Source organism: Xyrauchen texanus, chromosome 34, assembly GCF_025860055.1.
Source record: "Xyrauchen texanus isolate HMW12.3.18 chromosome 34, RBS_HiC_50CHRs, whole genome shotgun sequence".
Classification (NCBI taxonomy): Eukaryota; Metazoa; Chordata; class Actinopteri; order Cypriniformes; family Catostomidae; genus Xyrauchen; species Xyrauchen texanus.
This window is the reverse complement of record NC_068309.1, coordinates 24,311,489-24,337,881: the sequence shown is the minus strand read 5'-3', so window position 1 is coordinate 24,337,881 and position 26,393 is coordinate 24,311,489. Positions and strand designations below refer to the sequence as shown.

General features: G+C 36.4%; 2 protein-coding genes across 5 annotated transcripts; both read right to left on the bottom strand.

The window, feature by feature from the left end:
* On the bottom strand, nt 1-21,351 carry LOC127628125 (phosphatidylinositol-binding clathrin assembly protein-like). 3 transcript variants are annotated; one of them, XM_052104821.1, is made up of 19 exons: nt 20,535-21,351; nt 17,687-17,829; nt 17,339-17,414; nt 16,116-16,218; nt 15,880-15,973; nt 13,971-14,082; nt 12,414-12,520; nt 11,282-11,323; nt 8,979-9,064; nt 8,049-8,082; nt 7,716-7,858; nt 4,353-4,450; nt 4,007-4,138; nt 3,867-3,897; nt 2,279-2,408; nt 1,698-1,721; nt 1,543-1,599; nt 1,089-1,205; nt 1-832 (listed from the first exon to the last, which is right to left on the bottom strand). In XM_052104821.1, exons 1-19 carry the CDS (start codon nt 20,662-20,664, stop codon nt 818-820), a joined length of 1,674 nt encoding a protein of 557 aa, XP_051960781.1. In that variant the 5' UTR covers nt 20,665-21,351; the 3' UTR covers nt 1-817. The 3 variants fall into 3 exon arrangements, with proteins under 3 accessions (XP_051960781.1, XP_051960783.1, XP_051960782.1); XM_052104822.1 differs by having other exon boundaries at nt 3-832; nt 4,007-4,123; nt 20,535-21,349; XM_052104823.1 differs by lacking the exon at nt 11,282-11,323.
* A 35-nt stretch (nt 21,352-21,386) lies between these two features.
* Nucleotides 21,387-26,350, bottom strand: rab38c (RAB38c, member of RAS oncogene family). Of its 2 annotated transcripts, none has more exons than XM_052104826.1 (3): nt 25,680-25,814; nt 24,662-24,937; nt 21,387-22,274 (listed from the first exon to the last, which is right to left on the bottom strand). In XM_052104826.1, exons 2-3 carry the CDS (start codon nt 24,920-24,922, stop codon nt 22,107-22,109), a joined length of 429 nt encoding a protein of 142 aa, XP_051960786.1. In that variant the 5' UTR covers nt 24,923-24,937; nt 25,680-25,814; the 3' UTR covers nt 21,387-22,106. The 2 variants fall into 2 exon arrangements, with proteins under 2 accessions (XP_051960786.1, XP_051960785.1); XM_052104825.1 differs by having other exon boundaries at nt 21,471-22,274; nt 24,662-24,942; nt 25,680-26,350.
* Nucleotides 26,351-26,393: the final 43 nt, after the last annotated feature.

Below are 26,393 nucleotides of genomic sequence, written 5' to 3'. Positions count from 1 at the left end.
TTCAACTTTTTTTAATGATGAAAAAAATGATTGAGTGCACCTTAAAGTTTTTGTTGAAAAGTGATTTGTTGTAAGATTGTAATCAAGATTTTGTTGGCACTGAACACAATATTTTCCAGATATATAATAAATCGTATAATTTCCATTCATAAACATACTGCTGTAATTTACTTTAATCCAAACAGCCATACCTTACCATACCTGAATGAGGCATTACAAGTCATATAGAAACAAACTGAACCTTTTAGGTGAAATCCAAAATGTTTGGGGAACGAGACAAATGTACGAAAAGTGACCTGTACAAAGACTCAAGAATTTGGGATGCCAGCCACTGTGGCACAATCAACATTGACAGTGGTTGATTCGAAACACTATTCAGGCAATGTGCATACAAAACCATGGCTTGGTTTAGACATTATAAACATTGATTCAAGTGTGCACAATTACAACAATCACTTTTCCAAACGGGAGGGACTTGACATCATGACAACTTTTCATTCCACTGCAATTCACTGTACACTGTCATTCCATTTGCATCAGCCTGTGACATCATCAGAGAGGGCTGCCTAAAAACACTAATTTTTGACACTTAAAAATGAAAGTTAACATGTAAAATGAAAGAGGACTGTTATGTTGCTGGATGGCGGGGAGGGGGTTACAAATACACAGGTAAAAAGGGTAAAATGCCACATGAATACATTTTCAGTCTTAATGAGCCATTTAAACCATTTCTCATGTTCTGCATTGCCATTTTTGGTTTTGGGTTGGTTGATGTTTTTCCTCGGGCGTATGTGTCAGTTCATCATGCTCCTCAGTGCTACATGAAGTGCATCTGGAAAGAAAGAATTCAGCTTTATCAACAGCATAATGCCATGTTTCATAGTTCCCACAAGTTTTGACAGATTAATTAACCTTTTGACACACACCTTTTTAAAAAGCACTACAGAATTTAAAAAGTTTTTCATGACTGTGTAAAGCATATTGTTAGCATTTTTCACTGTTATCACACGCCTCAAGTAGAGTTATGTACAGACAATTATTAATAAATCATATTATAACTTAGGACAGTTAAAAAGTATTTACAGTACCTGAGCTCCAGGGATCGGGGTGAAAGGATTGGTGGTGCGGAGGATGGGCTGATTATATATCACAGGCTGAGGAGCCATCAAGGGCATTGACCCCATCTGGCCCATAGGAGGAGGAATCTGCAGGGCAGTGCAAAAATATTAAACATGAGTGCCATACATATGAAGTCCTTGTATTATAGGAATAGTTCACCCAAAGGTGAAGACTTTTATAGCTGAGACCAACATTGTGCCTATCATCTGCTTTTGTGTTTCATGATGAAAGATAGTCATATGGGTTTAGAACAACATGAGTGTCAGAAAATGTTGACAGAATATTTTTTTTCCCCCGTCAGTTATGATAGTAATAATTACTAATAGTAGCCTAAAAACATTTCTGGCAGTGCAAAAAACTATTTGTTTAAATTCGTTGTAATTAGTTCCGTTATTATCAAGCTGCATGATGGATAACACATACCATCCCATACACAGGCACTTGGGGGGTTGTCATCGGAAATGCAACCGGAGCTGGTGCCTGAGAGAGACATTAAAACAAGTCCAAATTAATGCAAATATACAGAAATATGTTTATTTTAATAGTTCATGTTAACAGTATGTACAAGAGGGACTTACATAGCCAGTATAAATCATTCCATTCTGTACCATTTCAAAAACATGGAGAAAAAGAGAGACACAAAGGCATTACTGATAATAAATATGTTTCCTTCCAAGTTGTTTATTTTTTTTTTTTTTTGCGACAACAGGTGTAGCGCATCAAAAGGTTTACCGATATAGCTGAAGAAAAAGGTAATTATCGCTAAAATCGGAAGTGTCGACATAATAGTTTTCTGTTTAACTTTTTTATGTCGATACTCCAAATGAAGCGAAAAACTGGTTGGGAAACACTTTTTTTAAACATGACTTCATCACGTACACCATTTTTATCGGTAAAAGTCCATTTGAATGGAAACAGGCAGAAGAAAGCAAATTTTTACGCATTTTCACTTTGTCGATAACAAAACCGTGCAAAATTGGATGGAAACTAAGTTAATGACACAAAACCAATTGCTTTTCTGTGTCATATAGAGATCACAGGCCATGTTCCTTGGATTGTGAATCCCACACAGAGTCTATTCAAACATATTGAATCGAAGAAGCAGACAGACATCTCCTGACAGGAACCTGAGCCTTGAACAATGAATAATTTTCTATACCATTTGTGGCATTGGTATGGGAGCCGGAGCCAGGTGTGTGTGGCTCCAGGGTGCTGTGCCATTCATGGCTTTAGACTGCCAGTGGGAACCTCCAGCTTTCTTCTCCAAATGAGCCCACTGCACTTCTGGCCTGAAAACAATGGATTCCTATGTCAGAGAATAGCAGTTATAGCTGTACTTTCTACAACAATAATGAGTGTTATTTGAGATATATGAGAACTTTTTCCAAGAAAGCCTTCAGGGTTAACATCAGAAAAATTATTTTCACCCTCATGTTCAGTGCGAGACCCCACACAGGACTTATAATAGCTCAGAAAAACATACTTATTGATTGATTTTCCTACTCTTATGTATAAGAACATTATAAAATGCTTCAAACATACTCTATTAAAAATGTTACATTACATATTTTGGGGGTCTCATTGAGCATAAACTTGGATAAATGCAATGCATTTTCACATGATTAGATTTAATAGCTTGTATACTCACTGTAGGTCAAAGGTGTAGATTTAGGTAGGGATGGTATGGACATACAATATAGCGCATTTTGAACACATAGTGTAATACTTTATACAATTTTTTTATTTTAATGACTGAAGTCCCTCAGTATCATAATTTATGTTCAAATTATTGTCCGTCCTCTTCTGGAGCAAAGCAAAAATGGTGTTGTCACGTGGCACTTGTTACATTTCTCAGCGCTATTCAGCATGCACAAATCACAGTCATTTTTGATTACTTCATAAAGATTCTTTTACACGAGCAGATTTCCATTTGTATTTTAAATCTAATCCTTGAAATTAATATATTTAAACAAGTATACTTTTCGTGTACAAATGTTTACTGTCAAAGAAGAAGACAAAAAAAAGGTTTGCATGCGACCCAATGGAGGATACTGTTTTTACGACTGGTAAGCACCCTCTAAGGGAAGATACCTTTAAGTAAGGGGTGAAATATGTGGGAGTGAGGGGAGTTGGTAAATGTTAATTCTCCCCATAATTTGTCTATCTTGAGATTTTGCACATGTAAATTGTTAATTTAGCCCACCATTTATTTAGATATCCATTAGATTTCCATTTCTTTAATGCTTTATAATACATTTTCAGAATGACATTTTATGTCCCTTGGATATCATAATTTCCTCAATGTAGATCTTCTAGAACACAATGTAATTTGATTTTGACACATTAATATTATCGCATCACATATTACCAGAATGATGTTCTCGCATATTCTTAAAACCAATATTGTGATTATATCCTCCTTGCTATATGTCCAACCAACTTTCAAACCAATCCTTCACCCTTGCTGTAGGGGTACAGTCTTCAAACAGAAACAATGTTACTATTTATTAAGTTAATGTTAACTTTTTGTGGGATAAAGCTTCAATAATATCTAGCAATCAGGGTTCAGGAATCAGAATTTGAAGGGTACTTTGCATCTCATAATATTGAAATTACTGTAATTATTTTTAGATTTTATCAATCGTATCGCTGAAACCCTAAACAACGTAACAGTCGATTTCAACAGAACATGAAGGTTAAAATTATTTTAAGCTAAACATCCCTCTCTTTGCCTGAAGAACCCTTACTTTTTGACTGGGGGTCCACCAAAATGTAAATCTAGAAAAAAGAAAGCACACATGCATTTTGAAAACATTACAAGGTAGCACATTGTTTAATATGTTGAATTGCTATAGAAACAAAATAGAAATGGACATTAAAAACTCACTGCCCACAAGGTTGGCCAAGGATGAGTCTAGGTCATTAGTAAGTAATTTTCCTCCATTGTAGAACTGTGTGCCTTGACTTTGGACCTGTGAGGAGAGGGTGGGCTTCAAAAGTGCTCCTATGGAAAACCAACCTAGAAGATAAAATGGAGGAATCACGACTAAGATTGTTCTCAAAAGTAAAAGCCATTGCACTCTTTATAAAAACTTGTAAAAGACTCACCAGGATGGGTCCCAAACAAGTTAAGAATGTGCCATGTATTAACAAAGAAAAAGCAAAAAAATAAAAAAAGTTAGAATACAGAAATGAATAGAGACAGTTATGTGCCAGTATTCTGCTTTTGTTACCTCCCCAGCTGTTGTTACTGGCTGGCAGGCAGGTTGTCTGGGCAGAGGTGCTTGAATTGTGTTGCAGATCAAAATGGTCATTGGTGAAGTTGTGCACACTGTTAGGTAAGTAGGGGAAGAATACAATTAAACCTTGTATGTTGTTTTCACAAAAAGTTCAGCAATACATTTTGCAACTATGCTTCTGCTCTAGCTTCGTACTATTCTGGTTTACTCTTTAAATTTGACACTGCAGCACTGCTAATATTGCTGGCTCCTTTTATGATTAATTGCTAGTATTTTTCTTTATTTGTAAGTCGTTTTGGAGAAAAGAGTGACTTGCCTCTGCTAAATGAATAAATATAAATGTAGAAGTCATAAAACCTAGTAATGGTCCCCAAGTATATATCCAGATTTTTAGTTTATATTCAGCTCCAAATAGGGATGTGCTAAACAACATACTTTTAAAATCGATTAGTTGGTGGGTAGCCTCAATGACTAGTTGACTAATTGGTCTTAAGGAAGCCCTGTAGAATTAGGGTGGTTTGAGAATCACCTGGTTCAGATCTAACACATTTTTAATGGGGATTTTACATAAAACGCATTTTGTATTCAAAAACAGCTAGACGGAGCAAAATCTGTCTGCGTCCTGCAACAAGATGTTGGAACACCCACAACACGCCCACTCCAAGTAAAGCCCCCCTTGGATCATTAAGGTCTATGAGTCTATTGTCTAAAATAACTTTTAAAATTCATGTTGTCTTGACAGTGTAAGTATAACAAAGAATAACTTTTCAATTATGTCACATTAAACATTTCTCTTTTCCGTTTTCTCTAGTTTGCTCACAAGCTAACTGGTTAACCTATTAGCTTAACATATGCTAGCTTCTTCTCCTCTAGTTTTCATCACATTTCTCTTCACTGTCACCACATACTGATACTGAACACTTAAAGTTGCATTCAGTAATTTTTTCCTCATTAAAAAAAGTTTAAATCCTAAATACATTAATTGTAATTTTGCAATATATGTAGGAAATCTTGAGCACTCCCATTAAACTGAAGACTCCAGTAATTTCAGTGACCTTATAATAGCTGTTTTGTTGTACATGGAGAGGGTCCGCACATGGGGGCGGCCATGTTAGAATCACATGACCAGTCAAATACTACTCGCTTAATCTCAGAAACCGTCCTGTTGTTTGACACATTCACTCATTGATTAAAGTCATTTATGTTTTTTGAAAGGGGTGTAAATTGTAATAGGCGTGCCTTGTAGTAATCTTTCAGGAAGCAGACAGATCCTTTTCGAATGCAGATTTCACGGGCTGCTTCTGAGCAAGTATATTGTGGAGGCTGTAGCAGACCAACACGATCTGACACACTTCGCAGTAAACACAACATCACTCCCTACTATGATCCATAATCATCTCTTTAACATGCCGAAAGTGTTCTTGACTACACCACTCATCTGGATATATCCCAGGTTATAATGCTTCTTTCCACCATTTGATTAATTATTGCTGACATTACCTATAGAAAATGGACACACACATCTCTTTTGAATAACATTCATTTTACCCTGCCAGCTTTCATCTGGCAGTAATAGCGTGATGTAAATTGCACTGGGCAATTTTAATGAAAGAAGCGCAATCTATAATGAGCCTAATTTACATAGAAAGGAGACATGTTTGACTTAAAAAAAAAAATTGGCGAATCTGTTTAATGAATTCGCCCCTGATCTTTCAAACTAAAGTAGATTAGTGTGCTAAAAACCTAAAGCACAGCACACTATCAGCATGCTAATTAACACTAGGGCTGCAAAACGTTTATTTTGATAATCGACTCATCTAACGATTAATCGACTATTTGGCAATTATTGCGATGATTATTCATTAGCTCTTAACTGATTATTCAGCTTGTGTCCCGACTTAAAAGGTAGTATGAAACGTGCTTGCTAACAATAAAGAGGACAAAATCATCTTTTAAAAATACCTCTAAATGACATTCACTGAATTAAAGGGAAAAAACTACTTTTTAAATTTAATTCAGTAAAAAATAAATCACAGCAAAAAAATCCTGTTGTTATCAAGAGTTTTTGTCTTGTTTTCCATTTAAAAATGTCTAAAAATCCTTAAAACAAGATACATTTACTTGAAGCAACATATAAGATATTTAGACTTGCTTTAAGAGGATGTATCTTAAATATAAGTGTATTTTGTATATAAGTGTATTTTTTACTTGGTTATACTTCTGTGAGTGCAGCAAAGACAAAATATACTTAAATTCAAGCTCTATTCTCTAAAAGCAAGTTTAAATATCTCATATGCTGCTTATCAGGAGAATCCATCTTTTTATTTATTATTTTCTTTTTAATTTAGGGATTTTTAGATATTTAAAAATATTCTCAAATATTTATTTTTCATTATTCTGCTATAGCTGCTAAAGTAAATGTACATTGTTTTAAATGAGTTTTAGAAAATATTTTTGGAAAACAAGCCAAAACAAAAACAAATCAAAAACGTATTTTGTTGCAGTGTATACCAATCCATCTTTAACTCACAAAAAATTAAAACTCTCTCTTATTAATAAAGCTGCATATTGCCAATTTTCGGTGAGGATGCACACCCGGCGCTGTGTTGCCTAATCAGTGGGAGGGAGATAAGGGAAGAGCCGGGGACCCCAGAGAGAGGGATAGAGACACACACTCGGCTGCTCTGTGTTTGTGTGTTTATGTTTGATGTTCTGTCTAATTAAAGTCTTGTTGTATGTGGATCCAGCTGCCAAATCCTATTTCCCGAACCCTGTTACAGACACATATATTATGATTCAATAAGTTGCAAGCTATCACGTTATAATCTAGCTGCAGCAAGCTCGTGTGTGCATCAGCCGGTTGCAGTTTCAATCTCTCCCCCTTAGATCGGGACAATTCGCACAACTCACAGAAGAGGCGCTGACCGCACAGAGAAATTACTGTTTCAATTACTGTTTGTAGATAATTACATGACCTGCTTCCTTATTATTTGAACTTTAATAAAACTATAACGCATTAAATATAACAGCATTAAATATGTAACGCATACATCACCTGAAGCTGTTTCTCACGCTTCATCATTAGAGTTTCATATGATCTCATGTTATGTTAAATGAGATCAAACAACTATTTGACAATTACAATTTTTGCCAAATTTGTTTTATTGTCGACGTTGTCGATATTGTCGACTAATCGTTTCAGCCCCAATTAACACACAAAATATGACAACTTAAAAAAAATATATATATGGAAAAATCTACATAAACAAGTCAACCTTACATGACTAGTCAGTTGTCCATTATTGACCCATCCCTAGATCCTACACTAGCAACACTCCAAAAACAGGACTTGTGTACCCGTTTGTGACAGGTAGATCAGGTGGACTGGAGAGAAGCTCAGTGGCACCACTGCTGGTGCAGCTACTGTTGGCACTGCCCACAGACTGCCCACTGGGGGATACTGTTGGGGTCTGCATGCCAATGTCTTTGAGCTGTACCGCCTGCAGAAAATAAATAACATCATAAACTGAACCTTGTAACACTTAATGTTTAAGAGGAAATAGTTTGGATAAACATACATTGCTAAAATGAAATTATTGTGCAATGTCTGTCATATTGTTGTGAAGTCTGTGTTGCTCATTAGCAATTTAATGGAGATATGTACGCTGGCAAATGAATTACATTTCTTACCTTTGCAGGCATTAGTCTGTCACCCTCCACCTCCCTATGAATGTAAAAGGAAAATGATTTACTGGAGCATCAGATAGCGGCCGAGACACAAAAACAAACAAATACAAGATTTTTGCAAGTTAGGCAAGCATGTCTTGCAGTGGTTCTATGAGGACCTATTTTATCATGAGAACCAGAATCAATATGACAAAGTTGATTATATTTGTACATTTAACACCTTCATGCCATCCCAGATTAAGACATTTTTTAGAAGAATATTTCTGCTCTATTAGTCCATACAATATAAGTTAATAGTGACCAAAACTTTGAAGCTCCAAAAAGCACATAAAGACAGCAGAAATCCATTAGACCCCAGTGGTTTAATCCATGTCTTCTGAAGCAATCCAATCGGTTTTGGATAAGAACAGATCATAATTTTTTTCACTGTATATCTTGCCATTGCAGTCTCTAAGCAAGATCATGATTTCAAGCTTGATTACTCATACTAGTGCTTGACACGTGTGCAGAGCGTTAAATGGCACTAGGACGTGTAATCAAGGTTGATATCACGATTGCCAAGGAGACTGCTGATGCCAAGGTTTACTTTTTTGTCTGTTCTCACTCAAAACCAATTTGATCGCTTCTGGAGGTATGGATTTAAACACTGGAGTCTTATTGATTACTTTTGTGCTGCCTTTTTGTGCTTTTTGAAGCTTCAAAATATGGGTCACCGTTCACTTGCAATTTGTGGGCCTACAGAGCTGAGATCTCTTCATTTGTGTTCTGCAGAAGAAAGAACGTCATACACATTTGGGATGGCATGAGAGTGAGTAAATGATGAGACAATTTACATTTTTTGGATGAACTATCCCTTTAATAAAATAAAAGATCTTTAGATCCACAATACCAATACAATGGAACAATACCAATAAGTTTCATTATTGAAAGTACCTGCTGATGGTAGAGGCATCTTTTATTTTCTTGCCCTCCAGAGAAGCCAGGTGTTGCTCCAAAGCTTCTAAGAGACTGCTGGGAGCCTGATGGTGAGGTTAAGAAGGGATGGAAGACAGGTTTTAGGTGACACAAAAAATGGTTAAAAGTAGCAGTAGCAAATTATATATTAAATGCAAACACACACCCGCACATTTTAACATAGGAAAATTAGGAAGTGAAACATAAACTAAACATATTCTGATTCTACAGTGCCATAAGAATTTATGTACTTTACTGAGAAAACTATACTTGTTTTCTTTTCTATTCCATGTCTCTCAAACAGTCATACCTTCACACATACAAAGTCTGCATAACTAAGAGAACCTAATTGCGATTATGGGTCTCTGAAAACAAAGGGACACAACAGAAATCATTCAAGTGGAAAGGATTTAAGCTTAAAGCTATACATGCAAAGATATCTGTTTCCCATGCAAGTTGTCTGACAGGTCATGTTAAGACCTGTGAGGTCAACTGAGATCAATGACCTCTTAAGTATTCAACCATGAAAAACAGAAAACTGACTGACTTACAGTACAAGGGGACTTTTCTACTCATGCACAAGATAAAAATGCACACACTGTACAGGTATCAAAAGCCACATCAGAACCTAAAAATCTTTGGATTCCACTTGGATTTCTTCTTAATAAATCAGGAGTTTTACGTGTTGCCTTAAAGCACAATTGCTGCTTTTCAAACAGACTTTGTGATTGTAATGTCAAAGAGATTGTCTGAATCAACAACTTGATATAATTGGAAACATTTGGAAGCCAAAGCAGGTTAACAGAAGAAAGGCAAACATTGAATGAGAGCATGTTTCCAATATTTTATGCTTGTACTGCACTTCGGTCTAAAAAGAGCAACATCAATTGAATCTAAATGTTGGCAAATAGAATTCGGTATGCAAGCATGTGTGTCTGTTCTTATACAATATTTGCCTTCTAGTCACTAGCTGTGCCCGGTGTGCATGCCAATTTAGAGGAGGAAATTTCATGAATAACAAAAAAACAGATTTCTCAGACAAGTAATTTTTAAGGAAGACACAATCGAGGGAGATTTTTACTGAGAAATCTGAAACATATGCAACGAAACAACACACTATTAAAAGGAGAGAATAAACAAGGAAGAGAAGTTAAGACAAGGGTACTACAGGAGTAGGAGTATACAAAAGGCCATGATGAGTATCTATCTTACAGACAAGAGGAGCCACTTATTATATAATAAACTTTCTAACATACTATTGCTGATCAATACTGTAACTGCTAATGTTCGAGTACTTGATAAAATAATGCAGGCCTTCTGAATACTGCTTCAGCTTAAGTAAAATAAAAAGGCACTCCTTCCAATAAAATGTTTTGTTGACATGGTTGAAGTACCACTCTGTAGTGTGCCAGCTCAACACCTTCAGGAGTCCCTGTCCAATGTAAATGAAAATGTCAAATATGCCAAATGGTGGCAAACTGAAGGGGGACACCAATGCCCAGCACCCCTCTGCCATTGTCATGGAGCACAATTTAAAAAACATGCAAAACTTGCAAAAACTACAAGCCAATATATTGCTTTAATGCTGATTATAAAACTTTGGGAGGTGCCAGGCAGAAATTAGTCCCCTACTCCAGTTTTAAGGCATTCTTTTATTTGTGCACATTCACTGTTCTTCCCAAGAAGCTATCCAAGCAGAATAACCTACCAATACAGAGATATATGGCAAAGGTGAGTGCGTACAGGTTAGGAAATGTCTTTAATTCAGTTAGCACATGCCCACAACATCAGACTGGTCAGGTACAGTGTGGCAAAGTTAATCGTCACAAGCACCATTTAGCCATATATCAATCAGTATAAGAATTACAAGCAGTCAGATTTCTCATGGGTATGCCAGTAAGAAATAGTGGCATGAGGGGCAAGCACTATGCTTTAATGAGACAATAGCCTTAATTTACTTCAATTACAGATCAAATGCTAAACGAATACATGTGGTTAAGATCAAGGCAACAGCTTTCAGAGATAGCACCTCTAAAAGTTCACATAGACTAGCTTTACCCATTTACCTCGGATGACAACAGAAAATGCAAAACAGCACATCTGATTCCTTGGGAGTGCGCGGGTATGGAGTAAGTTTCTTGAGGCCCCTATCCTAAAAGTCTGATAGATGAGGGGGAAATGAAAAGAATAAGGGCTGGGGATGATGGTCTATGGGGTGAGGCGTGAATGAGAGATCAGGGTGAAGGCACATGAGAGAAACTGAGATGAAATGCACCACTAACCTGTGAGAGATCTGGGATGTCAACCTGATCAATTCCAACTTGCTGTGACACAAAAGAAAAGGAAGGGAGGGAGAACGGAAAACAAAATGTGAAACCAAACGGTAAAAAGAGAACCGAGGTACGTGGAGAAGGGAGAAAGAGGAATTAAGAAAAAGAGCCATTACTCCATGCAGTGTTATGAGAACGGAAAAGAGAGTATGGACGACAGACAGACATTAAGGTTCTGTAGGTGGAGTGATAGGTGAGAAGACACTGAAATGTCACTTGTATGTCATGGGAACAATAGTGAAATATTTTCATGACTAGGTGAGAAACATCCAAAAGAAACACACAACTAATGTTGACTTTGGAAAAAAGACAAGAAAAACAAATGGCATACACACATTGTTATACAAATAAAGAAATGTGCTCTTAAAGTCAACTTTAGTCAGTTTTTGGATAGCACTTCACCCTTTTCCAGAAGAGTCATATTTTTCAGCCAAAAAGCAAAAGGAACGGGAAAAAAAGTAAAACTCAAGAAGGATGTGCTTAGCATTTTTCCCCAATATATGCCTCCATTCACATCAAAATAATGAGTAAACGGCTAAATTCCAACCATCATACCGGCACAGTTGTCAAAAATACTTTTTCTTTGCAGCTAATGAGGTTGCCCAATAATTTTTAATTGATAGCGAAACTTTATCTTGACAACTTATCAAACATACTGTATCAAAATGATATAAAAGGATCAACAAGAGTCTTGTCATTGAGCTATTATGCATACAAATAGTTCCCGGGGGACTTGTGGAGGGTCAAATTGACAACTGTGCCCTGCATCCAAACTGCAAAATCAAAGAACCAAAGAATCAACTCATCGTTTGGACATTCATTTTCAAAGGGACTGTCTTCGCAGAAACAAATGGATTACATCTGAGCATCATAGCACTGTTCTTGCTGTTGTTGAGAGGGACAGATAGATAGAAAGACTTTTTCTGCTAAGGCATGCAGTGCAGGCACCAGAACAGGCAGCATGAGGGGGGACCTTTGATACAGATTTTTAGACCAAAAGACAAGAGGGACACTCAGCATAAAAGGTCCTGAATAAGATGAGCCCAACCAACCCATGCAAGGAATATATCTGGAGACGCTTTACCTCTGCCACCTTGAGAAACTCTGAGAGCTTGGTCATCCTGATAAGAAACCTCTTGTAAATTTCCAGCGCCTCTTTGCATTGATTCTTCTTCAAATTAAAATATTTCTCTTTGAAGTGAAGAAAAAAGTCAGTTTAGCAAATCCAAGCAACATTTCTCTTTGAAGTAAAATAAAATATTTTTAATGTAAATAATATATTAATATCCTGCAAATAACAATTTTTGCATTGCACTCTTACACATCATATAATAACTCGTTCCCACAAACACAGACAAGCACTGAGATTCCACTTACCACCTTTGTGTACATACTGAACAAAATTCATAAAAAACCTACTAAATCCACGGCTCCCACATCTTTATCCACATCCATAATTATTTCATGACTTTGACCACACTTTTCCAGTCGACATTGACCCTTCACTAAGCTCCACCCCCTTTGGTTACTGTTACTCTCTCAGATAAGCTTTGCCATTTACACTCACTGAGCACTTTATTAGGAATACTATGGTCCTAAAAGGGGCCTGTTGTGACCTTCTGTTGTAGCCCCACCCCCTCAAGGTTCGACATATTGTGCATTCTGAGATGTTTTTCTGCTCATTACAATTGTCCTTATCCGAGTTACCGTAGCCTTTCTGTCAGCTCGAACAAGTCTGGCCATTGTTAGTTTGACCTCTATCATCAACAAAGTGATTCTGTCCACAGAACCGCCACCCTCTGGATTTTTTTGGCATCATTCTGAGTAAACTCTAGAGACTGTTGTGCATGAAAATCCCAGGAGATCATGCCACGGTCGAAATCACTGAGATCATATTTTTCCCCATTCTGATGGTTGATGTGAACATTAACTGAAGCACCTGACCCGTATATGTATGATTTTATGCACTGCAGCCACATGATTGGCTGATTAGATTATCACATGAATAAGTAGGTGTACAGGTGTTCCTAATAAAATACTCAGTGAGTATATTTCCCATAGGGATGAATGTGCATCCTTGAATGAGCCATTTTTTAAGCACATTTACTGGAACCACTCAGGTAATGTGTCAATGGAATTACCCATAACAGGGGTTACTGAAATAACAACTTCAATATATTTTTGAATATATTATTTTTTATTTATTATTATAAATATATATATCTTCATATTTACTATTAAAGCCCATATTACGAATACTTTCTACGAACACACCCTAGTCATCAATATGACATATTTAGAGTAACTTTTTAAGGAAAGCCCTAGCCTAGTAACCGTTGCCAAACTAAGATTGGTCAATCGACAGTTAACAAAGGGTAATTTAAAGATATTATCAATCACTTTATAGAGATTGCACTCAGAAAAAGCAATCCTCTGTCAATGAATTATTTCACAAATGAGCATAAACCTTAACAAAAGAAATATCTATACATTTTGAAGATTTTCTTAATTTCCCTGACTTTTCCAGAAATCATAATTTTAAAATTCCCAGGTATTTTCAGGCTTTCCGTTACATGGGAACCCTGTAATTAAATTAAATTCATAAAACTGAAGGTTGTTTGCTCAGGGGTGAATGTAATACCTAGCAGATTAATGACACCCTCATTGTAAGCAGCAAAGATGCGGATGGAGTCCTTGAAGAGCAGCGTGAAGGCACAATTGATCACCCCATTGGTCAGTTCATTAGAGCTGGCCTGGACAAGAGTACAAAGTACAAATGTAATCAAAACATTAACGTTTCAGGTCAGCCTTTATGTTCCTGTTTGCTTTATCTCCCCATTTCTAGCCATTTACAAAATTCTCTATCAAATATTAAAACTCTTAAGCATAACATACCCTTTACCTCAGGATCAGAAAAAACTGGCATCTGGGGAAAAACTGACATATAATGCCTAAATATTGAATTTTTTTTAAGGCAGCATAAAAATGATCTTCTTTGCACTAAGTGCAAATAGTGTTAGCTACTATTTACACCCCTAATTAAATACTAACAATATACTGTATACTGTAAAAAAGAGTCCCAAAGACCTTCCTTTACAAAAATAAACCATGATTTTACTACATTAACCATAGTATCACCATGGCATTTTGTAGTAAAATCAAAGTTACCACAAAATTAAAAATGGTTACTATATTAACACCATAATACTGTAGTAACACCGTCTTGAATTGCATTAAAACTATGCCTTCTTCCAAAAAAACATGATTACTACCATATTACTATAGTAAAAACATGGTTCATTTTACCCACATCAAACAGTTCTCTGAACTCCCCACTTTGTCCAAATAACTGCGAGGAAATCAACATTTATATTCATTTTGATTTATTACTATAAGTAGTATTAAAGGAAACATTAAGAGTGGAGACATGTAACAGGATGGGGAAAAGAGAGACAAATGGGGAATTTAACCCGGGACGCCTGCTTGATAAAAACACATCAACATTGCCTTTACACACAACACCATTGTAGCAACACTTGAGGGTGCAGTTTGTCTCTAATTTCTGTGTATTCACCAGACTATTTGAGTGCAAATTGTCATGCTGTCTGGCATGTGCTATTTAAATCTACTGCAAATAGACACTCTTTTTTTCAATCTGTTATCTAACATTTTATATATTTCTAGGCTAATCTATTTATGGGTTTAGTGCCTCTGCAGACACTCAACCTGTAACTGTCTCTCTATTTACTGTCTCAGAGGTGAGTATTGTTGAATGTTATCTAATATGAAGTGTAATTTTAGAGACAGTATAAGATGAGATGGGTTGCTGGTATACTTTTGTATGGGAGAATTTGTAGTGCTAAATTTGGCAGCTGAAGGCAAGTCCCACATTACGGGTAAAGAGCCAATAACCTTTTTGTTAGAGACATCATCCGCCAGTTAACTTGAAAACACAAATGTGTATTAGCAGGACCAGCCTGGAAAGTTTGTTTTTATTTAGTTTTTTCGTGATCTCAGCTAAAGTATCCCAATTTATGACACTATTGTTGCAAGATTTTATTGTTAAGTTGAAAGTTTAGTTTTAATCCTGACCAGTATTGGGTAAGTTACTCTAAAAATGTTATGAATTACTAACTACTAATTACATCTTCTACAGTGTAATTAGATTACTGTACTAATTACTCTGTCTGAAAAGCAGGGAGTGAGTTTCAAAAACCCTTATCAGCCTCAACCAGACGAAAAATACAAGGATAGACATGAAATTGTTCTTTTAATTCTTTCAAATAAATTATATAAAATCAAATAAATTATTCATGAACTGGCCAGAGAATTTAAGGGTGCTGCATTATATTAGAAAACATTTTACATTAGACATTTTAACATTAGACATTATATTTCGATTTTAAATTCACTAATGTTTTATATAGAATTGTTCTATAGTCTATACAGTATTTAACACAATTACATCAGAAGTAATTGTAATTAAATTACTGAAAAATTAAGAATTTCAGGGAGCAAAAATGGCAAGTTAATTTGACTAATTTTTGTACCTCAAAGTCCAAAAGGACGTCCAACTGATTCTGAATGATAGGGAGGGTCTTCATCAGCTTTTCTATGCTCATAGTGCGCATCACTCCCTCAGTCCTAAATAGAACAGATTGATGGCATGAGGTTCCATAGCTAAAAGTGAAAGGTGTTAAAACAGCACCATTCTTTCAGCAGCAATGTTTGCCATTTGTCTTATTTGGCTCGTTATGGAATATTTCCCCCCAGACAGATGCCTCACCCTCTCTTAATCTTGGTGAAATCAACTGCAACGAGCCGGTAGGACAATGCCCTCTCGTTCAGATACCTGCTGTAACGTCTAATGTAGATGGACATATCGTAACCTAGAAGAGACATTCAAAAAGAAAACATTTTAGCCTACTTTTATACTGTACCTTGTTTCATTCATTACATAGATTTCTGTATTAGACATGACACATATACCATAAACCTATGCAGTAAAAATTGCACTAAATTTTAAAGCTTAGGTTTAATTTGCCATTAAATGTTTTAGTAAAATTAAACTGGTGCTAAAAGTTACGACTTGCAGTGATAAGCTTGTTGCACATTTTCACTCACTTTGAATTTAATTACTTAGGAAGAAAATCTGAAAACTCGAGTAAAATGGCAGAAATCATTATGACAAATATGTTGTAACATAATGATTAAAACATTATGTTTAGACATTATGTTAAAACAAACTTTAGACAGTGCACTGTCTTAAAGGGATTGTTCACCCAAAAATTATGAAAGATGACTAATTATTATACCCTCATGCCATCGCAGATGTGTATGACTTTCTATATTCTGCAGAACACAAATTAAGATTTTTAGAAGAATATATATCTGCTTTGATGGTCAATGAATGTGAATGGTGGCCAGAAATCTGAACGTCCAAAAAGCAGATAAAAGCAGCATAAAATAAATCAATATGGCTTAAATCCATTTCTTCAAAAGCAATAAGATCAGTGTGTGTGTGAGAAACAAATCAATGTGTAAGTACTTTTTTACTATAAATCTCCACTTTCATATCTCAGTCACATGTTGCACCTGTTTAGGTTCCATTTTACATCCGAAAGTGAGTGGTATTTATAGAAAAAAACAATTATTAGTCTTAAAAATAAATACTTTTGAAGACTATTGATCTGTTTCTTACCCACACCTATCATATCACTTTGGAAGACATGGATTAAACCACTGAAGACTTATGTATTATTTTTATGCTGCTTTTATCTGCTTTTTGGACCTTCCAATTTCTGGCAACCATTCACTTGCATTGTATGTTTATTTACTTACTTCTATGTTAATTTCTGCAGAAGAAAGAAAGTCATACACATCTGGGATGACTTGAGGGTGAATAAATAATGAGAGAATTGTAATTTTTGGGTGAACTATTCCTTTAAGAGTAGGTCCATGTACAGAGCTCTAACTAAATATTTCTCATTAACATAAAGGTTTACCTACCTTGTAATGCTCCTTTGTCTACGAAATTATTCAAGTTAAAGAGTGTGCTTCTTGATGCAAGGTATTGGATAAACCTCTGGTTGATAGGATATACAAAAGACAGATCATGAAGTGCAGGATTGCAGGGTTATCAGTAAACCGAGTGGAATAATAAAAAATATATATTTTCAGAAAAGCACAAAAGAAAACATCAGGGCCCAATAGCAACAAACATTTTCAGTTAATAAATCCTTTAAATGCCCTTGCAATTATACATTTGCAAAAGGGTTTTCTTAACTTAACGGCTTTGTTGCAACTGGCCACTTAACAACAACAATACATCTGGTGATGCAGGGTGTGAGATCTTACCTCATTGCCGTACATCATGAGGTGGTGTGTAGTAATGAGAGCCTTGAACACTACCACCCAGCTTTGATTTGCTGTCCTCTCAAACACCGTGTCTGCCAAGTGAGGAATATTCACGTTCAGCTCATTGGTGCAGTGCATTAGATCTGGAAATGGTGTGCAAAACAGAGCAGAAACAATTAATTTACTTGTTCCAGGGTGATTATATTGTGGCTGAATAAGTCCTTGTTTTGTGGACCTATTATAAGATACCTCACAAATAGAAATAATAAACATATACACCTATACAGGGTTAGGGATTGCCAGCACACCAAACACTGTAGTAGTGGTCACCCAAATATGAAAATTCTGACATCATTTACTCACCCTCATGCTGTTCCAAACCTGTATGACTTGGTTTTCTCCATGAAACACAAAAGGAGATGTTAGCCAGAATGACAGCCTCATTTACCATTCGCTTTTAATGTATGGGTAAAATTATGCAATGAAAGTGAATGTTGACTGAGGCTAACATTGTGCATAATATCTCCATTTTTGTTCTACGGAGGAAAAAGTCTTACAGGTTTGAAAAAACATGAGAGTAAATGGTGACAGACTTCATATATTGTCGAACTATTCCTTTCATGCTTAGATTTAATCTAGAAGTTAGGGAAATGTATTTTATTTCATAGCTTAGTAAAATGGAATTGTCAAATTTTGCAGACATTAATATAGAGACACTATATACATCAAATATCTATCTGTTTTCTACTTCAATGGTTCATAATTATATTACAGAAAATTGTGAGGGGTACAATTGCGTTATGATGTTCATTATGTATTACAGTGAAACATTATATAGTGATGTGACATCACCTAGTGATGATGGTCTGCTATCTAACATGACATTTCTTGAATTACGGTTAGTCAAAAGTTACACTTGAATTCTCTCTGATTAACTAATAATAAAACCTGTGTCAGTGAATACTAGCACATATTCAGGGAACACCTGCTACTTTTATTACTTTGAATGAGCCTGGCAGTTTATTAGATCTGCAGGCTGTTTTCTTTATGTCCCCCACAGGACATCTGCTCTGGACTCATTAACTGACAGCTTAATTGATAACCTGCTCCATTAATCAACTACACTTGGCTATTATTTGTGAATTAAAGAAAAAGTCATTTTGGTAGGTTAAGGTAGGTGCACCCACAAACCATTCTATATTTAGACAAAATGGTGGTGGTGGGGGGGTTGGGGCATGGAGCGTAGAGATAATAGTAAAGACTCACACCAAAACCTAAAAAAATCATTCAGATATACAAAATCTAATCGGATCACCTTGCTAAGGATTAGTGATGACAGGGGACGATTTTTGTTCAAATCCATCTCTTTTATGTTGACCCATATCTGAAGAGTCATTATTGGGCAACATATTTTTCATTAAATAAAATTATATTTAATATTCTGTGTTCAATACATGTTAAGCTCAATCGACAGCATTTGTGGCATGTTTACTATCACATAAGTTAATTTCGAATTGTCCGTCCCTTTTCTTTTAAAAAGTTACAGTGAGGCACTTACAATGGAAGTGAATGGGTCTTTTCCGTAAATATTAAAATACTCACCATTTCAAAAGTATAGCCACAAGACAACATGTGTGTGAACATGATTTAAATGTGATTTAAAATTAGATATAACCTTTAAAGTTATATCTAATTTTACAACTTCGTAGTCATGACGGCATAACGGCGTAAACCCTAAAACGACCATAAAACCGACTTTACAGCTCAAATAATATATATGTATTTACATAAGAAATCAATGTACGTGCGTTTATAAAATTATAATCTTCACATTTCTGCCTTTAAACTCTCACTTAATTGGCCCCATTAACTTCCATTGTTGCATTAGTGCATCACTGTAACCTGAAATTATGTATTTGTTTTTAAAGAAAAAGAGGAATGAGTTGAAATTATTCTTTGTGCTAATCTTCATTATTCCACAAATGCTGTCGATTGACCCAGAAATGTCCTTTAATGCACGTGAAAATAAATGCAGGTGTTCAGATTGATCAGAACAGGCTAAAAATTACAGGTTATTGTAATGGTGAGGGCTGCAATATGTAAACATCTCCACTGCATTGATAGTGCTGTCACCTACAATGACTCAGAGGACACCAAAAAGTACAGGTAAACAATGTATACAAATATAAACATCAACAATAGCATTAAATACTGGGATAAATGATTAAGTCATAAACAAATTTGCAAATTGCATTGTGTAGTGGTCACCACGCTATGCCCTTGACATTGTATGTTGCCTTCTATGCAATCAGCAATCAAATTATTTATTGCCCACTGTACAGGTTTCACACCACTGGGGTTCTACTAATGTCAACATAAATGAAAATGCTAATTATTTAATAAATACATCTACGTTGTCATATAGGCCTACGCATGGGATGAAATAGCTTTCAATGCATTCGATAAAATAAATAAATAGATAAATATAAAAGCGGTCTCTGTAATGGTTGAGACTGAGGTCCCTGCCGTATGAATTTATGCAAATTGGTCAGTTGTCAATCATGCATAGTAATTTGCATTCACGCGCGCAGCGTTAATGTCCGTATGGGACTGTGAACGGGCCACTGTGACCTTCAGTTAATTGATTAAATGAACTCCATAATAACTGTCCAGAAAATCATCAGCTATAATCATTTGAATGCCACCAACTGAGTTATAAATAGAAATAATAATGATAATTAACGTCCAGAAAACAGTGGATACTAAATGACAACCGTTTGCCTCACACCAAGCCATGATGCATAATAAAACGGATGACATTTTGAAGAGCTTTTCTGCTTTAACCTACAATCAAGGTGCTTCTTCTTGGGCGCGCTGACTTCGTGCGTCGTGGCCTTGCACACGGCTTTGCTGATGGCAGATCCCGTCATGCTGTGCTGAGCAGCGGCGATCCGGTCCGTGATGGACTGTCCCGACATATTACGATTTTCAATAAATCGTCTTTCAGACAGATCTATTCACTGCAGGGGTGTGAGGGCTCCCACTCCGTGGGTTTTCAAAGGTCTTGCAGAGAGCGCTACCCTGATACGAACCGGACACAGGCGAAGATGCTCTGACATTCAGATAACGGCGATCAATCACGGTTAATTGCGAGCGGAAACGATGACAATTACAAATAGCTATATATCGTTTCCGATCAGTGTTATTTAATTACCCCTTCCCGTACACGCAAAAAGGACACTATGTTACTCACTTCCCTCCGGTGTTGCCGGTTAACCATGTAATTGCTGTATGAATGGCGCAATATTTGGTCTCTGCGAACGAAAGCAGAACAAAACCACTCGATCCTTCTTTTATCGTAATGTTGTCAATGTCAAGTTGTTGATCTAGCAGCGGTAAAATTCGCCCTGATTCATTGCATGCATGTAGCCGGTGCATAACGGAATTTGATATCGAGCATCATTTTCAAATTCCTTAAGCCCTCTTGCGTTAAATAAATGACTAAGCTACTGAAAGCATTAAATGTTGTATGAATCTCCAAGTCACACAGCAGCGGTCCTAAATGTGGAAAATCAACATCTCGTCGATGACATCTTTGATGAAGCAACAATTCCAATATTCTATAGTTAACAGTCGGACGCTCCGCGCAAAATGGCAGTATCAGAATCAGGTGACTGAAAAGGGGGGCGATTGGCCTGTGTCAGAATATCTGGGGTGGGCACCTTAAGGTGGAATTTCCGCATTGCTTTAAACCCCTCTGTACATAGGCTACATAAGAATGCATCAGACGGCCATTTCATAGTCTTTCATGGTACATCTTGCTTCTTTTTAATGTACAACCCTGGATTGTGGACCTAAGACTACAATAACATATTCAAGAGTTTAGAGAGAGAGAGAGAGAGAGAGAGAGAGAGAGAGAGAGAGAGAGAGAGAGAGAGAGAGAGAATACAGCATGTTTTATTTTCAATGCAAGAGGTTGCCCAATAACATTCATCCAAAATAAAGGGCAGTGTTGATTTATACAAGAAGAATTAAGCCTTTTAGTGTTCACAAGACAAATAATAGAAATAGAGACAGCTTTTTATAAATGTTCAAAAATTGTATCAACCATCTGCTGCCAGTGTACACATGTTCACATACAAAACAGCAAGAAATGCATTTTTGACCTAGATGGCATAAAACCGCAGAGCACACACCTGTAATCAAAACCCTGATGGCTCAAACATCTCAAACCAAGAAAAGGCTACATATTTACAACAGCTTTACCTAATCATTCTTCACATGCCATTTTGTTTCATTTCTTGTCCCACAAAGAACAACCTTGTTTTGGCACCATTAAATGGCAGTGTCCCCTTAAATCTATAACAAATTGCTACACATTTTCACATCTTCTTTCTTGTCTTTCTTCCACCTCATGTATTCAAGATTTAGAACATGTTGTGCATTTGGCTCGGACCCCTTCTTTTGTGTTGTTGTTGTACCCGGGAAGGGCCACCACATCTGGGTCTGAGTCGCTGATGATGTTCTCCTCATGGGCTAAAATGTGCTCCACCAGACATCTAGCTGCTGCCTCAATGTTTGTGTTCTCCTTTAGTGAACATGAAACACAGCAACACAAAAAATGTGGGTGGGTCCTCTATCACACATCTTAAAGCACACACACACACACACACACACACACACACACACACACACACACACACACACACACACACACACACACACAGATATCTATACTGTACATACACATGGAATAAAAGTGCTGTCAAATCAGAGCATGCGATTTTTACATGTAACATGCAAAAAAGGAATGCAACACTTTTACCACAATTCTAAGCCAGGTTATGGTTTAAAATGTATAAAAGTAATTTTAAACTGCCTGGTGGCTTTTTATTAAAACCTGCACTTGAACGTTTGTGTTAGCCTTTGCAAACAATTTTAAGTGTCTCAGACAGTAGGGTGTTAAACCATTTATCCCCGGATTCACTTTCTAGCACCATCTGCCATATGCACACCATGCCCCTTTCACACACAAGTGTGTAACTCATTAAAGCTGGACGGTAGATGGTAAACAAAGACTTCTCTGCTAATGAGCATGATGCATTCTTGCTGTATTTGTGGATGCTAAATGCAAACACAGACAGAGCTATGCTTGCATAAGATCCTGACTTCTGGATCACCACTGTGTCTTTGAAAATAGAGCAGAACCAATGGATCATCACAGAGACATCAAAAAATCCATGTGAAGCAGAACTAATAATCCAGTCATAATTTAGGCATGTTGTAGGAGATTGTGATGACATTCCTCTGTTCTCTTCCATCTAGATCCTTGACTTATACGGCCCTGCAGCATTAACCCTTACACGGTGGAAATTACACTGATGCCAACAGGCATTACAAATAACAATTTCCAGACTCAGGAGCTTGCATGAAACGTCTGTAAACTACACTATAAAAAGTGAAAATGTGCCGTTGCCACCTTAAAGGGATAGTTCACCCAAAAATGTCTCATTATTTACCTCATATCATCCCAGATGTTTCGTTTCTTCTGCTGAACACTAACAAAGAATTTTAAAAGAATATCTCAGATCTGTAGGTCCATACAGTGCAAGTGATTGGTGGCCAGAACTTTGAAGGTCAAAAAGGCATGAAAAGGCCAGAAAACAGTAATCCATAAAACTCCAGTGGTTTAATCCATGTCTTCTGAAGCGATATGATAAGTGTGGGTGAGATCAATATTTGAGTCCTTTTTTACTATAAATATCCACTTTCACATTCTTCTTCTTTTGTTTTTGGCAATTTATATTCTTCGTGCATATCGCCAACTACTGGGTAGGGAGGAGAATTTATAGTAAAAAAAGGACTTAAATATTGATTTGTTTCTCACCCACACCTATCATATCGCTTCTCCCCAGGAATCGTATGGATTCATTTTATGCTCCCTGTATGTGCTTGTTTGAGCTTCAAAGTTCTGACCACAATTTACTTGCATTGTGAGGACCTACAGAGCAGAAATCTTCTTCTTAAAATCTTCATTTGTGTTCAGCAGCAGAAAGAAAGTCATTATCATCTGGTATGACATAAGGGTGAGTAAATGATAAGAGAATTTTCATTTTTGGGTGAACTATTCCTTTAAGGATCTATGTCTACCTGACCCTCAAAAATGACTTTTGTTGGTGTAAACTACACCGGTGTGGTAACATCCATGTGGTAACATCTAAATTAATGGCTTTGATCAAGCTATTAAACATCACAAAAACTATTTGACATTACTGAATCAACATGAATACATTATATTACACCAAAAAAACTTAATTTAGTCATCTAATATTTGGCAGTTCTGAGGCACTACTTTCTGTAAAGCTGCATTGTAACAATAGATATTGTAGAAAGTGCTATGAAAAAGAAACTGACTTGACTTTATAGTGTACAGAGTAAAACCTAACCATAACCATAACGTTTTGAATAAAAAAATCTCACTAAACAAATGTAAGCTTTCTTTTTTTCCTTGTTGGTTTCAAAAAACCTTGTACAAAACTTGAGTAATGTTTGTGATTAAATCCTAGATTACAAAGTACAATTCCAATATCATCACATTTGCTATAGCTGTTGGGTGAACAAGTGAAACAATAAAGCCACACTTGCATATATGGGACAACAATATAATTAAGTCAGGGTGCATATACGGAATAAAGAAACCAGCAAGGCTCTATTATGTAATTAAGTTAGATTTTACATATGTGATTAATGACATGTCATTTTTTTCTTAAGCAATATAATGGTCAAAATATTCAGTAGCTTTATTGTAGCTAAGAATGTAAGTTATGTGCTTTACAGAAATTGACTATCAAAAATAAACCAACCCTGAGAAATATTCACTAGAGTAAAAAGTGTGACATCTAGCCCCGGGCTCACGTTATATTAAGCTGTTTGGCCCTCACTCACAAAGGCCTCAATCTATCAATTTCTCCTCACCTTGGCAGATGTCTCAAACCAGCCCACAAACCCATTCTCTTTGCAGAATGTATCAAGTTTTGGAATCTGGGAACGCAGACCCTCGCGTGATTGGTCAGACTTGTTGGCTAGAAGAACAACTGGGACAGGTTTGCCATTGCTGAGGGTAACTTTAATGTCCAGGTCATCTTTCCATTTCAGTACTGCATCGAACGTGGAAGCTCTAGTCACGTCAAATACAATGAGTGCTCCCACAGCCTCCCGATAGTAAACTCGTGTCATGTTCCCATAGCGCTCCTGTCCTACAACAAACATGGGATTGCAAATTATATCATAAACAGCATTTATAAAGATCATAATATATAAAATCATTAAGTATATTATTATTAATAATAAAGTGCACATTATAGTGTGTGTGTGTGTGTGTGTGTGTGTGTGTGTGTGTGTGTGTGTGTGTGTGTGTGTGTTTGTGGAGGGCCATAGCTAGTGGGGTGAAAGGTGGTAACTATTCTAGGGGCCAAAAGGTCCAAGGTGCCCCAAAACAAATACTTAACTGTATGAATTAATAGAAAAGGGGCCCACAGCAATATTTATGGGGCCCAGATTACCTTGCTTCTGTGAGTGTGTGTGTGTGTGTGTGTGTGTGTGTGTGTGTGTGTGTGTGTGTGTGTACTCTCATGTGACTCTAGCAGAGCATGAGACCAGCTGAGATTAACTCAAGAAAGAAAAAAAAAAAACATTCCTTCACGTTTACTGAACTAAAAGTTCAAGGAAAAGGAATTGAGCAGAAAAGTGATATATAAAAATGGACCACCAACATCCAAAATAAACAAGAATACAAAACTTTATCAAATGTATAATATACATCCATCACTTAAATAATTTTAAACCAAAAAATTCACCTCATGTTGAATGACTGTAATTCTTTCAAATGTACATTTTCAAAATTGAAAACAACATCCAATGAAATATTGAAAAGATTTGAACAGCTCAGTTGCTTTTTAAATTATAAACAGCGGAGAGTAATGAGATGACATACCTGCTATGTCCCATAACTGCAGCCGGACCACCGTCTGATTGTCCCAGGGCATGACTTTCAGAGCAAAATCCACCCCAATAGTTGCGCGATAATGTTGCGAAAATATCTGATGAACGTATCGTTTGATTATCGACGTTTTACCAACTCCGAGATCTCCAATCACGAGAACTTTGAACAAATGTTCTTTCTGCATGGCTTGACTTAAAACAAAATAAAATATTGAATTTAACATATAAACACGCGGATCGTAAACGCACTGACCTACTTTGTGTACAGTTTATAGCGCATAGGCCTAAGTTCACTCATGTACAACAGCTTACTTCCCATTGATTATTGTTGTAGGATTACAGTTTTGTGAGAGGCTCGCTCATAAAGTTTATACCCTCACACTAAGTTTTCGTGCAAGTCAGTTTAAACTGCGATTTAAATTACGTCATGTCACTTCGACGCTGTACTCGACCTACTTAATAAATACCTATATGACAGGTTGTGCGTTAAAGGCTATTCTTGATCTTCGCCTTCAATTTCAAATATGAGAATGAAAACAAAGGGATTAAAAAATTAAATAGCATATTTAGCTTAATCTAGTTTGTTTATCCGCATATTTTTCCATTCAAGGAGTAGTTCAACTGGTAAACGCGACAGAGGAATGAATTGAGCTTCCCTCTCCAGTGATCTCTACCAGCACTGAAGTGAGGAGAAAACTCAAGAACG

Excerpts from the sequence above, each read along its gene's own strand:
- rab38c (XM_052104825.1), bottom strand. The coding sequence starts at position 25,911 with ATGTTAAATTCAATATTTTATTTTGTTTTAAGTCAAGCCATGCAGAAA. Across the intron at positions 24,943-25,679 it reads GCAGTTATGGGACATAGCAG|GACAGGAGCGCTATGGGAAC; the intron begins GTATGTCATCTC and ends TGTTTGTTGTAG. Across the intron at positions 22,275-24,661 it reads GGTTTGAGACATCTGCCAAG|GAGAACACAAACATTGAGGC; the intron begins GTGAGGAGAAAT and ends TGTTCACTAAAG.
- LOC127628125 (XM_052104821.1), bottom strand. The coding sequence starts at position 20,664 with ATGTCGGGACAGTCCATCACGGACCGGATCGCCGCTGCTCAGCACAGC. Across the intron at positions 17,415-17,686 it reads TCATGATGTACGGCAATGAG|AGGTTTATCCAATACCTTGC; the intron begins GTAAGATCTCAC and ends CCTATCAACCAG. Across the intron at positions 7,859-8,048 it reads ACAGACTAATGCCTGCAAAG|GCGGTACAGCTCAAAGACAT; the intron begins GTAAGAAATGTA and ends TATTTTCTGCAG.